This window comes from Nannobrachium achirus (assembly GCF_963921795.1).
Source record: "Nannobrachium achirus genome assembly, chromosome: 1".
In the NCBI taxonomy this organism is placed as follows: Eukaryota; Metazoa; Chordata; class Actinopteri; order Myctophiformes; family Myctophidae; genus Nannobrachium; species Nannobrachium achirus.
In genome coordinates, this window is record NC_137810.1 from 46,401,404 (window position 1) to 46,414,973 (window position 13,570).

The 13,570-nt window shown below is 43.9% G+C and overlaps 2 protein-coding genes across 2 annotated transcripts; one reads left to right on the forward strand and one right to left on the reverse strand.

The window, feature by feature from the left end:
• The first annotated feature begins 229 nt into the window (after nucleotides 1-229).
• Nucleotides 230-2,810, forward strand: rmc1 (regulator of MON1-CCZ1). The gene is made up of 2 exons (XM_080726419.1): nucleotides 230-1,320; nucleotides 1,753-2,810. Exons 1-2 carry the CDS (start codon nucleotides 247-249, stop codon nucleotides 2,650-2,652), a joined length of 1,974 nt encoding a protein of 657 aa, XP_080582545.1. The 5' UTR covers nucleotides 230-246; the 3' UTR covers nucleotides 2,653-2,810.
• Nucleotides 2,811-4,384: 1,574 nt separating this feature from the next.
• On the reverse strand, nucleotides 4,385-12,402 carry pex11g (peroxisomal biogenesis factor 11 gamma). The gene is made up of 6 exons (XM_080726432.1): nucleotides 12,205-12,402; nucleotides 11,898-12,039; nucleotides 10,389-10,580; nucleotides 8,511-8,689; nucleotides 7,048-7,116; nucleotides 4,385-5,505 (listed from the first exon to the last, which is right to left on the reverse strand). Exons 2-6 carry the CDS (start codon nucleotides 11,958-11,960, stop codon nucleotides 5,277-5,279), a joined length of 732 nt encoding a protein of 243 aa, XP_080582558.1. The 5' UTR covers nucleotides 11,961-12,039; nucleotides 12,205-12,402; the 3' UTR covers nucleotides 4,385-5,276.
• Between the last annotated feature and the right edge of the window lie 1,168 nt (nucleotides 12,403-13,570).

Consider the following 13,570-nt stretch of genomic DNA (forward strand, 5'->3'; position numbering starts at 1 on the left):
AAATAGCCAATTTAAACTAAGTGTTCTTTTGGGATTGTTTTCATAGACCTGGTTGCTTATTTCTCTCGCAAAACCTGGCAATACCAAGGAACAGTGTGACAGTCATGTGATTTCGTTCCAGAGACCAGGAAGTGGCCGGCGAAGAGAAGACACGGAGCCAGTTTGTTGTTCTTCTTCTTTTAACCAAAGCAAACGGTTAAAAACAAATACACTAACCATCCTTAATGAGTAGTCAATGAGGGCAGGATGAGTGGGGAACATTATTTATCGTTGTGTGAGAATCCGGTGCAGTTTGAGAACGCCTCCGGTGTCAACAATGTGTTCTTCGATGAAGCCAACAAGCAAGTGTTCGCGGTGCGGTCCGGAGGGGCCACGGGCGTGGTGGTCAAGGGTCCCGAAGACAAGAGCTCCCTGGCATTCAGGATGGACGACAAAGGAGAGGTGAAGTGCATCAAGTTCTCCATAGGCAACAAGATCCTGGCCGTGCAGAGGACGTCCAAGTCTGTGGACTTCATCAACTTCGTGCCGGACTATCCTCACATCGAGTTCTTGCAGGAGTGCAAGACGAAGAACGCCAGCGTGCTGGGCTTCTGCTGGACCAGCTGGAACGAGATCGTGTTCGTCACGGACCAGGGCATCGAGTTCTACCAGGTGTACCCGGATAAGCGCAGTGCCAAGCTGCTGAAGAGCCAGAGCATCAACGTCAACTGGTACCAGTACTGTCCCGACACCTCCGTCATCCTGCTGTCCTCCACCGTCCAGGGCAACGTGCTGCAGCCCTTCGCCTTCAAGAACGGCGCCATGTCCAAGATGTCCAAGTTCGAGATCGAGCTCCCCGTCGTGCCCAAGCCCGCCAAGCTGAGCCTGTCCGAGAGGGACATCGCCATGGCCACCATCTACGGACAGCTGTACGTGATGTACCTGAAGCACCACTGCAGGTCGGCCAACAGCCCCAGCGCTGAGGTGGTCCTCTATCACCTGCCCCGGGAGGGAACGTGCAAGAAGAGTCACGTGCTGACGCTGAACACCACAGGGAAGTTTGCTCTGAACGTGGTGGACAACCTGGTGGTGGTCCATCACCAGAGTTCACAGACCTCGCTCATATTCGACATCAGGCTGAAGGATCCGGACTCTGCTGCCAACACGCACCAGCCTGTCCTCCCCGCCGGCTCCATACAGCCTTACACCATGAGCGTGTCGGGCCCAGCAGCGGTGGCGGTGCAGCCTCCGGTACCCTGTGAACTGTACTCGTCGTCCTGGAGCGTGTTCCAGCCTGACATCATCATCAGCGCCAGCGAAGGCTACCTGTGGTATCTCCAGGTAGGGACGCAGAGACGCTGAGCGTTATTGTCGTTGATCGTGATTAGAAAAAAGAAAACGCTTACAAGATTTTGGTAAAATGTTCCTCCGTCATACACTATAGCTTTTGTTGAGCTGCAAATTCAGTACCACTTAAACCCTCTATACTTGATGAAACAGACCTGTAAAGAGCACATTTGGTACATTTGGCTTATTGCACTCTACACAATTTCGTTCTGCAAAAATAGCTGATCTACAAGCTGAATCACAACGTGTTGCGAGCTTTTAGATTGGCTATTTTTGGTGAACATTTCCCTCTGGAATAGGGATGCTGGGGGTTCAAGTGGTTAAGTTTTAAGCATGTTTTCATTATCACAATATCGATAATCGCAATAATTTTTGCCACAATAATCGTGACATGTACTTTTCATATCATCCCATCCCTATCTCCAGGTGAAGTTGGCTCCTACGGTGGGCCTCCTGCAGGACAAAGGCAAGCTGATGGACTTCCTGCTGCGCAGGCGAGACTGCAAGATGGTCATCCTGTCCGTCTGCTCGCAGATACTGGACAGGTCTTCGGACAGCAGCAGCCTGCCGGTCGTAGCCACGGTGTTCGACAAGCTCAACCAGGTGTACAAGGAATACCTGGAGGCCGAGCACACGTACTCCGTGGCGATGGAGGCGGGCTCGGGCCGGGGCAGCGCGGCCAACCAGAAGCGGCCGGTCAGGACGCAGGCCGTCGTCGACCAGTCGGACATGTACACGCACGTGCTGTCGTCGTTCACCGAGAGCAAGGGCGTGTGCCACAAGTTCATCATCGCCGTGCTGATGGAGTACATCCGCTCCCTCAACCAGTTCCAGATCACCGTGCAGCACTACCTGTACGAGCTGGTGATAAAGACCCTGGTGCAGCACAACCTGTTCTACATGCTGCACCAGTTCCTGCAGTACCACGTGCTGAGCGACTCCAAACCCCTGGCCTGCCTGCTGCTGTCCCTGGAGAGCACCTACCCGCCCGCTCACCAGCTGTCGCTGGACATGCTGAAGCGCCTGTCCACGGCCAACGACGAGATCGTGGAGGTGCTGCTGTCCAAGCAGCAGGTGCTGGGGGCGCTGCGCTTCATCCGCAGCGTGGGCAGCCACGACAACGTGTCGGCCAGGAAGTTCCTGGACGCGGCGCGGCAGACCGCCAACGACATGCTGTTCTACACGGTGTTCAGGTCCTTCCAGCAGCGGAACCACCGGCTGAGAGGGAACCCGGCCTTTAACCCCGGTGAACACTGCGAGGAGCACGTGGTTTACTTCAAGCAGCTGTTCGGAGAGCAAGCTCTGATGAAAGCTGCCACCGTCTGACTGACACACGTGCACGCAGGCACGCACGCACACTAAACTAATACTAAATAAATTAAAGATGTTGGATACAGACAGAAAAGGCAATTTCTGCAATGTAACCAGCATATTCCATGTATGTTGTCTATTTTAAGTGACTGAAGACTAATATAATAATATTTTATGACTATTTCTTGGATAAGATAAAGGTATGAAAATATGAATTTCGGATTAAATCAAGTATCCTGGAACTCCATGTCTGACATTTGTTACAAACGTATTAACTGCTTGAAAATCAGTTGAAGTTTTAGGGGGTTATGATACGAATAGTGGCGAGACCTCCTGCTTCAGTGGACACACACATACGTATGCATTACAACAATGGTTCCCAAACTGGGGATTGATCTACAAGAGGCATTGTGAGCTTATAGATTTTTCACAATATTTACGGTATCTGTGGAACTGAGTCGAACTAAATGTAATGCCTCAACTCCTACAATTCCAAGTGCTTGTCAGGGTGTGTGGGGGGGGGGGGGGTCCCCACTCCCCAGTTCAAACATGATTATTTTGGGGGGTCACATCCTGAAATGTTTGGGAACCCTTGCATTAGAAGGCTCGGCTCCACCTTCCTAATATGGCGGCCGGGGTGACACACTGCTCCAATTACTGCTGCGTCCAATGATTCACCTACCTTTCTATATCGATGTCTGCGTACAGGTTTTTAAAGACCACATTGGTAAAGAGTTTCATTACACTTTATGTGTACACATCCTGAGTTGAATCCTGAGTTATATTATGTTGAAACTTGTATTTATATTAAATCAAATCTCCCAAGACCAAACAAGATTTAGCTTAGTGTTTTTATGTAAAATGTTTTACATTATAATCTATCAATATAATCTATCTACTTTGATCTACTGTACAATACAATAAAATCTACTTTTGACAGTTCATGCAGCACCTGTTTCAGAAAGAAACCCAAACTATGTTGCCCCCAGGGTCAGGGTGGTGGTATTGGCAGTATTAATTTAGCAGGTAGATGGTGGCAGGTAGATGGTGGCATTCTCTTCATCAATGTTCTCCTGGTATGGGAACACAAGGGGGTCTAGGGCATTGGTTGTCAACCTGTGAGCCGTAAGGATATTTCAAGTGGGCCAACAAATAATTCACAAAACACTAAGATTCATAGAAGACCTAAAAGAATATATGTAATAACAATTTCATGGTATTCTTTCTTTAAAACCTTGCAGGTTAAGAGGTCAGTTGGGTGGGCCACAAATGCTTTTGAGATTTATGGTTTCAAGGGGTCCAGTCCAGTGGGCAACTAAACCTTGTTAAATTGGCTGTCTTGTCCTCCAAAAAGTAACAATATTAAAGAATTAATGTGTTTTGCAAAATGGTTGGAAATAATGTAAAGTACACATGATTTTAACGCGCACGGTACATAATATCAGACCTAAATGTACCCTTCAGCTTCTTGTTTATGTCCAAAATGAGTGGCCATCACAGGTTTTGTAGCATTTTGTTGAAATATTGGGCCTAAAATGGTGCCCAGTGTTTTCAGGGGCCCACTGTTCCGTTAAAGCACTTGAAGCGAGTCATCCTGTAGGATGCCAATGAAGTGTGCATGTGTCAGCCTGTACAATGAAATGTCGAAAGGAATCGAGGACAAAAGATTTTAATTAGTGGTTTTATTTAAAAAATAGATTTGTTATTCATTTTGTGGATGTTGTACTATATAATTTATAATCTACAATACAATATAATATTTTATTTTTGACATTTCATGCAGCACCTGTTTCAGCAAAAAAGAAGACTTCTCAATGTATTCTTTCTCCAAAAGAGTATTTGCATAAAGCACAAGATTGATAATTGCCGCTTGATTATGAAGGCTTTATCTTGATTATCTTTATACTGTATTAATGTGGATAAAACCAACAAACAAATAATTTGTTGTAAATCACAGACTGTCTGGAGTGTATAACAAACATTGTTCCATGATCCCCATAACTCTGAGATTGTACAAATGTGTACAATCCCAGAGTTACAGATCTGTAAGGGTCCATTTGGAACTCCCTAAAGGATCCCTGGCCTGAGGGATCCCTGACGGTCCCTGGACCTCACTTTGAGAACCATAAGAACACAACCAAACCCTAACCCAAAACAGGGATCGATAATACTGTATATATTTTTATAAACCATTAAATGGAATGGTTGGATCAACTGTTGCATGCCTACACACATGCACAGCATGTATTATTGTGATATGATCTAAAGATTAATAGATCCTCTCCACAGCCTTCCTGTGAAATGGTTTTAACATCCTCCTGTTGAAGTCACATGGTTTCAGGATACAAATAATACAAACCTTTTCACAATGTTAAGGCTTCCGGTTGCATGTCCCACCAGACAATCTCTATCGCTATCTAATTCAGCACACATTAGATTGAGGTGATTATGCCAGTAGTACACACTAAACTGATCCGTTTATAAGTCTGAGGTCTCAATTAATGTACTGTATTTTGATAAACTGATCTGTTTATAAGTCTGAGGTCTCAATGAATGTACTGTAATTTGATATTCAAATAATACAGCGGCAAAGAGTTGTTAGCTGACTAGAATCTAAAACATCTCTAGTAGGCTAACGCCTATGCACTGCTGCTGCTGCTGCTGCTGCTGCTGTCGCTCATCTGGATCAATCCAATCAGAGACGAGACGGTGCCCATCAGGCCCACCATCCAAACGGGAAAGCGCCCCGCCCACAGGAAACCGGGCGGCATCCAGTGGATGGCGTTGCTGAGGTCGGCCATGCTGCTGACGACACTGAGGACCTCCCTCCTCATCTGTCCATGGAGCTGAGAGCGGCTCGCTGCCTCACTGTGGAGACCGGAGGAACACATCTTCTCAGTCAGTCTCTCTAAACTAAACTTTTTTTATATTAACCACTTGAACCCTAGTGTCCATATTAGTCAGAGAGCTTTAGCCAAAAATAGCAGATCTACAAGCTCATAATGCCTTGCACTGCGAGGCGTTGTGAACATGTAGATCGGCTATTTTCGGCAAAGCCCTTTAGTGTAGAGGGAAAAAAGAGCAGACTAAGTACAGAGCGAAAGGTCAAGTATATTAAGTATTGACGGTTCAAGTGGTTAAATATCTGAAAACACAAACTGACATGAATCCAAAATACACCCTGCTTCATCTCTCTCTCAACTAAGGGGTCCTTGGCCTGAAAACATCAAAGACCCCTGCTCTAAAGTTCATTCATCCTGAAGCCTACCTACACCAGGGATCTACAACCCAAGGACCCCCTAGCTGAGAGAGATGAAGCAAGGACCCACCACTATATACTTATGTATTGTGTTGCAAATTAAACCTTTTAATAATATAGATTTAATAATATGTGTAAATGGTAAATGGTGCATTTATATAGCGCTTTTAATCCAAAGCGCTTTACATAGATTGTGCATTACATTCACCCATTCACGCACACATTCATACACCGGTGGCAGAGGAAACCATGCAAGGCACCAACCTACTCACCAGGAGCAATGTGGGGTTCAGAGTCTTGCCCAAGGACCCTTCGACATTAACTCAGGGGGAGCCCGGATTCGAACTGGGAACCCTTCGGGATTTATACCCTTCGTGCTCTAATACCAGTTTCTCTACCCCTGAGCTATGCCGCTATGTGTATTTTCATCATTAAACCACTTATACTGCTAATACTTGAAAAATACCAAAAACGTGACCTTTCACTCTATTCTTGGTCTGCTCTTTTTTACACCAAACCTCTTTGCCGAAAACGCTCTGAGCTTGTAAATCTGCTATTTATGGTTTTGAGTTCATCTCATAATAGAGATGCTAAGGTTCAAGAGGCTACAGTAATGTCAAAATGTAATCTTATCACACAAAGATTTGGCAGTAACTCTGAGGACCCCCTGTTGAAGACCCCTGTCCTACATCATCATTCACACATTATAACCAATTCATTATTACTGGGTCGATCTTTAATTTAAACCCTAGGCCTAGACCCTACAGATCAGATATATTTGGTGAAGAAATTTGATGTTGAGGGAAAAACTAGCAGATCCCGGTAACTGAATACAGTATACAAATAATACACTACAGGTCATCCACAACATTCTGGGTAAAAAAATCTACAGCAAAAGCAATGATGAGTCATTCACACATTCCCCTTCTTTTACTGTTCCCACATTAGATGACTGTTATGAATACCGTATACAGGTATAATGCTTGCACGAGACATTACTGTACATAATACAGTAATGTACAAGGTGGTAGATTGTAATGTAGCGTCATGCCGGTAGATCTAGGTGATCAGTGACAAGTGGGAAAGGAGCTCTAATGTTGCCACGATGTATAGAAACAGCATGTCAGTGATTGTGAAAGGACACACGGTACCTGCTGTGCGCTCTGTCTGTCTCACATCGCTTCAGCCTCTTCCTCAGCTTCATGACAACCCTGATTGACCTGGAAACAAAGACAATAACATTTCATCATCATTTGCTCCATATTCCCAGGTGGACATTTTCAGTTTTTTGTCTCATTTGCTAAATGTGCGCCTGTAAAGCCCTTTATGACATTAACACAACTCGTGCCTATTAATCTGAAGGTTGCTTGTTGCCTTGGTGCCGCGCCGTTTCCTCCGTCGGCCGCCGCTATTATTTTGAAGGGCTGGAAGGGGGTTGTTTTTGTTTTTTTGGATTATCACTTGACGGCAACGATTACGTCATCTAGTCACATGACAGTGTGAGCCGAGAAGAGAAATATGGCTGCGCCCTGCCGTGTGTATTGTTTACATCAGATCTGGTGCAAAATGGCTCAAAATGGCTCTTTTGGATTAAATGAAGTCTCTTTATGGGCCTCTCCATTGACTTAACATGGAGGAGCTTCACTTCGCGTGCACGCCCAACGTGCGTTTTAAACAAATCGCGGACATTACCGATGCGTCCGCGACCGGAGCGACATTATGTAAGTATTAATACATTTACTGTAAATACAGTAAGATTGACAGTGAGCGCTGTCAACGGCGTCATGTAGTCACCGATTTGAATGACGGTGAGGATCGTCTACAGCAGCAGAACAGTTAACAGTGGTTAAGAGCGTTATACAAATTAAGTTGAAGTTGTCTGTCATCTAAATCGCTTGTAGATCAGCTATTTTTGAGAACTTTTAGAAATGCCTGTCAGGTGAAAAACGCATAATTATGTCCCAAACTGTGACTTTCCAGGATTCAAATCTACAGGCTTGTGGATCTGCTACTTGTGATACTTTTGTGTAACGCTGTAGTGTCAATTTAGTTAAAAACTAAAAAAGTTTGAATATGGAGATTAAGAGGTTTCTGCCCAACATATGTGAAATATTGTGAGCCCAAGGCTTAACCCATTTAGAACGGGTACACATGATTGTGTATCATTATTTTATGCTTTAACTATTGAAAATTAGCAGATATACAAGCTCACAGCGCGGCACCGAGTGCCGCGCTGCGAGCTTATAGATCAAAGAAAAGGTCCTTTTCACTTCAACTGGAGCTCAGTTAGTCAGTTAGTTAGTCTGTTCTTGAGAGACTACTATGTCAGTGGTTCTCAAACCTTTTCATGTGAATGATATTTATTTGGCCACGGACCCGCATCTCGAAATATTTAGTTCCAGGGACCACCCAGAAGCAAAATTTCAATTTGAGTTACAAACGTTCGCTTTGAAAATACATATGTTCAAAGATTTGCACACATTTTCACGACTTTAAAAAAAAATAGCAGATCTACAAGCTCGCAGCGCGGCACCGTGAGCTTGTATATCTGCTATTTTTCACTGGTTAAAGCATTCAATCATTCTAGGCCTAAAGGAGTTGACCTGAGCCTTACCTAAGGATTCCCAGGAGCAGGGATGTTCCCCACAGCACAGTGCTGAGCAGCCACCACTTGTCAGACTTGGCTCTGATGAGCTCTGCGTCTGCAGCCCAGGCCACGTGTTCACAGGGATAGTACAACTGATCAGCCACGTTGTTCAGCACCGAGATCCACCGCACGCCGCAGTCCTCCTCCTATGAACCACCCCAAAAAGAGGCAAAATATGAACTCAACGTTACCTTTTAGGTACATACATTTTGGTCATGGGCCAGACAGGGGCAAAATGTGACGTCATGCGGACTGGACCTGTTGGTCAGACGGGTGGGCTGCATGCATTTAACAATCAATCAATCTATTGTGTTCTGGCTTGGATCTATGAATCTAACATAAAATGTGGTATACTTTAAGTTCCTATACATTTTCGGGGCATAACACTACGCGCAACTAAGTATAAACCACCCTTGCAGAGAAAAAACAGAGACCAACCGGGTGCTCACTGCTCACATGTCTTAAAAGTGTAGTGAAGGTGCTTCTAGGATCAGCAAGAATGTAGACTTCAGGCAGATTCACACCCTTAGTTCGGTGGTCTCGATGTGCGATTGGGGTTTGCAACATTGTAGCATTTTTAATTTAGTGCGTTTTGCGTTCACACTGCACTTTGTCAACCGCAGCAAGGAATCGCACCAAATAACAAATATGACGTGGTTGAAAATTGTGCCTCCTCCTTCTCCCTGTGTTTACAAATTCTTCAACCCACAATGCCTCATGTTTTGGTTCTTTTGATGCGGATTGCATTCACACCAACAGTGAACCGAACTCGCTTGTAAGTGAAGCGAGACCACCATTCTTTTGCGAATAAGAATTCGTTTTTTTTTATCCGTACCAGTATGAGCCTTTACACACCAGCCCAAACAAAGCGCACTTTGCGACAATACGCTCCAGACTTAGTTTTAATCGCAGTAAAACATTGTGGTGTGATCCTTAAAAAGGAAGAGGAGATCCAAGCATGTGGAGGAGAGGAAGTAAAGTTAAAACAAATTTTACATGTTTCGACCAGTTAAGATCTTCATCAGTTCTCGACCTGATGAAGACCATAACTTGTTGAAACACGTTGGCAATTTGTTTGGAATAATATTTGTTTTAAAGCTATACTGTGTAAGATGCTCAACTAGTGGTCAGTAGCCCTATAGCAAACCGCGGTCGCGTCCGCGTCTTTCGGCCGTTTTTCGTACCTTCACACCCCCGCGTCTGCCTCCATCTCGCCGAGAGCTATCTTTAGAGGGGTCCCTGGTTCCTGTGCGTTCAGGCATTCCGGAGAAACGGACTCCTTCACCCTGCCTGGTAGGCGAGATTACCTTTTGAGTATAGAGACACACGGGCGACTACAAATATGGCCGCCATAGCGACCCCACTTCAAGATGCGCTGTGATTGGCCGGCAGTGTATAACCCTCGCTGTGATTGGCCGGTAGTGTGATGACGTAATTTTGCCGGGAAATCCCGCGCGGCCCTGTCACGGCTAAGTAGAAAACATATAAAGAGAAGGCTTCAGAAGCTGAAAATAACGGAGTGGGGGTTCTAAAACTTTAGCGATTTAACAGTTAGGACAATTTTAAGATTTGTTTTATAAAAAAAGTTACATGGTATAACTTTAACTTCTTCCTCTCCACCACATTTTTTGCTCTGATTTCCTCTTCCTTTGTAAGTCTAAATCAGTGGTTCTCAACCTTTTCAGGCCGCGACCCCCAAAATAATTGTTTACTGTTGAGTGAGAAACATTAGGTAATCATCTGGGGAGTGGGGACCCCCCCAAAATAATTTGGGGACCCCCCCCCCAGGGGGTCCCAACCCACATGTTGAGAACCTCTGGTCTAAATCACCCTTGCTGAGCTCACCCCTGCACCCAGTCCGTAGCTGTGGGAGTAGGCCAGCATGGAGAGGTCGTCGAAGAGGCGCAGCACCGTCCGGCAGTGGCTGAGCTGAGCGGACAGCAGCAGCAGGCTGTTACCCAGCTGAGACGAGTTCTTCTCCGTCCCCCGCGACAGGACCCCACCGACCAGCTGGGAGCCATAACACACCGTTCTTATCTAGAAGATGCCCCCGTCCATAAACACCAGCCGGAAGAATGAGACAAATACAAGTGTTATTGAAATATATAATAAGCACTCTCACAAGATTAAATGTGGTCTTTATTAGGGAATAGGGATGCACTGATATGAAGTTTTTATCTGGGCCCATTAAAATTAAAATGTGGCTGATACATACTATACCTTTATTTGTTTATTTAGTTTTAGTTGTTATTCATTCACCCTTTTGAGAAGAATTAACTTCACCATCTTCGTCACAACAAATCTTCACCACAACAACAGCTAAACATCGGCTACTGCCATCGGTGAATGTCAAATTATTTGCCAATATGCCGATGGCAGCCAGCAAGGCGAATAACGTCCGATACCGATATACATATGCGGCAGATATATTGGTGCATCCTTGGCCTATATTATTATGTCTTGTTAAGTGCTCTTTATGTAAGAGTAGAATGTATTTTTGGTCAGCTCCTCAGACATTGTAGCACTATTAGTAAGAGTTATGGGGGAAAAAAGACAAGAACAAGAGAACTATTTTTGTCCCATTGTCCTAGAGCTTAAGGTGCTGTACTCCCAGCCTAGGTTATCAACATATTATGTAAACACTCTGTGACCATGTAGATGCTGTACAATGACCAGTGTCCTTGACTTTTGTTCCTCACACAGGTTATGTTATGTTGCTTGCTATGTATTTGTATTGCTTCTAAAAACGATTGTGGAACCAAAACCATTTTTTTCCTTACTCTTTAACTCCCTAATGATGTGACAACTTGAGATTTATAGTAGATAACAGTATTCCTATTCAGAATACCAAAAAGGGTCAATCTACTCTATATGACATGTTTTTCATATAATATTTTACACTAGCCTACTGATCAAATTTATAATGATAATATGCGTTCAAGTTAACAGTACTTACTAAAAATACATAAAAGTGTCTGAGCAGCAATCTTTTTTATTTAACCATCCGGAATCAATGGGAGTAAATGTACTATAATCCAATTTTTGTCTCCATGGAATAAGTAATCAATAGAAAAAAAGTAATATTGGGGTGAACTTACTCCTTTTATCGAGAACCATGTTTTAACATAATCAAATCAATTATTATGTAATGATCAGAAACATAGCATAATTGATCAACCCTATATATTACAGTTGACTGGGGGACCCCTAGCCAAAAATAGCTAATCTACAAGGCGACGCGATGTGATTTTGTAGAGCTGCTATTTTCTCTGAGTGTTTGTTGGCCCCCCAAGATTATGGACGCTACAGATATTATGGTTAAGAATGACACCATGATATGAATTGAATACTCACAATTTTATCTCTTCCTCTGTACGATTCCAGCACACTGACCAGGGCCTCCAGTGACTCCTGCATGTCTGATGGACAGATGTCCTACTGGCTGATGTTACAGTCTGAAGGACAGGACATATGTCCAACTGATGTCACAGTCACTCTGGAGGACAGAGTTGCTCAGGTTTTTTTCCCTCTGTGTTGCTGTCTTATTGTCCTGTTTTAACTTCGTGTTACTTTGTTTTGTTGTTATGATTTATTTTTTAATGCATTATTATAATTATTAATTTGAAACAAATGTTTTGAAAGGGTCTTAACTTTGCCCTACCTTAAGTCACAGGCTGCTGCAGGTGTCCCTACTGTAAATAGATCCAATGGATCTCTACTGTGGACAGATCTACCAGTTCTCAGTTTCCCAAAGAGAAAATAAAAGTATGATAAAGATCCATTAAAAGACAGTTCATGAACGCCAGTGACAGCATAACATCTCCGTGAATCCAAACACACAAAACAACGCTCCGTTATTCTACAGCTGGACTTTGAAACAGGAAGCCCAGTTCAGACAGTAGTAGTCGAGCCCCGATAACATATGAGAGAGAGAGAGAGAGAGAGAGAGAGAGAGAGAGAGAGAGAGAGAGAGACAGAGACAGAGAGAGACAGAGAGAGACAGACAGACAGACAGACAGACAGAGAGAGAGGAATGTTGATTACATTTAATTTACTCTTTTTAAACTTGTTTGTAAATTAAACACATTCTCGCTTCCCCGGGTGTTTAGGCATATATTCTGTGAGGTTATATCAATTATATTATAATATCTGAGATTTTACCAGACTGATTGGCTAAATTGTATGTGGGATTAGCTGCACAGGGGGTTGAACATATGAGATAATCCTAATTCCTTGCATTGCAATATAGCCATTGCCACCAACAGTGCTTGAATTAGAGTTCTCAAATTCTGCCCGAACACGACCATACCCCATACCCGAACCCGACCCGACATTTAGTGTAGGGTAGGGCCTAAAATGTATGCTAATTAGCCGGGCCGGGTAGGGCTCTGGCTCAATGAAAAAGGAAGATAATAGAAAATATATATTGTAATTATTTTTATTACTATTACTCTGTGATAAGAGTAGAGTTCTCTAATTCTTTCCAAACCCGACCATACCCGACCCAACATTTTCGGGCCGGGTAATATCCCAACTAGTCGAGCCGGACCATTTAGGGCCCAGTTAGGGCCGGGCCTTAATTTTCAGGCCCGTTTAGAACTCTAGCTTGAATGACATTGACATGTAATTTATTAGAACTAGTTTCAACATGAGCGCATACTTTCACACTGGGATTAGTTCAAGTGGTTCAACATTTATCATCTTTAATATTAACCAGTCCCACACAAGATGCGCCCATATAGTGCATCTTTTGATTTAGCAAAATATTCACAGTGTAAGAGCCAAAATGGGCAAAATGTACCTTTGAATTTATGTGAATTTATGTGACCATGTGGTGGCGCTGTTGGCTATAAAAGTGTCAAGTTCATGGGCACAGGTAGGAGGATTGACCTGGAAGGGCAACGGTTTTTGACCGCATTTATGCTGGTTTAAATGAGGCAGCGCGAATCAATTGTTTATTTGATTTATTCATCTGTGATCTATCTATGGAACCTGGAATGTGGCTGTATGCACGGTGAAGTAATAAA

Bases quoted from the DNA above. Each gene is read 5' to 3' on its own strand.
- rmc1 (XM_080726419.1), top strand. From the start codon at position 247: ATGAGTGGGGAACATTATTTATCGTTGTGTGAGAATCCGGTGCAGTTT. The intron at 1,321-1,752 runs GTAGGGACGCAG...CCCTATCTCCAG, and splicing joins GCTACCTGTGGTATCTCCAG to GTGAAGTTGGCTCCTACGGT.
- pex11g (XM_080726432.1), bottom strand. From the start codon at position 11,960: ATGCAGGAGTCACTGGAGGCCCTGGTCAGTGTGCTGGAATCGTACAGA. The intron at 8,690-10,388 runs GTGAGCTCAGCA...GGTGGTTCATAG, and splicing joins GCTACGGACTGGGTGCAGGG to GAGGAGGACTGCGGCGTGCG. The intron at 7,117-8,510 runs GTAAGGCTCAGG...CTTTGTTTCCAG, and splicing joins CTGCTCCTGGGAATCCTTAG to GTCAATCAGGGTTGTCATGA.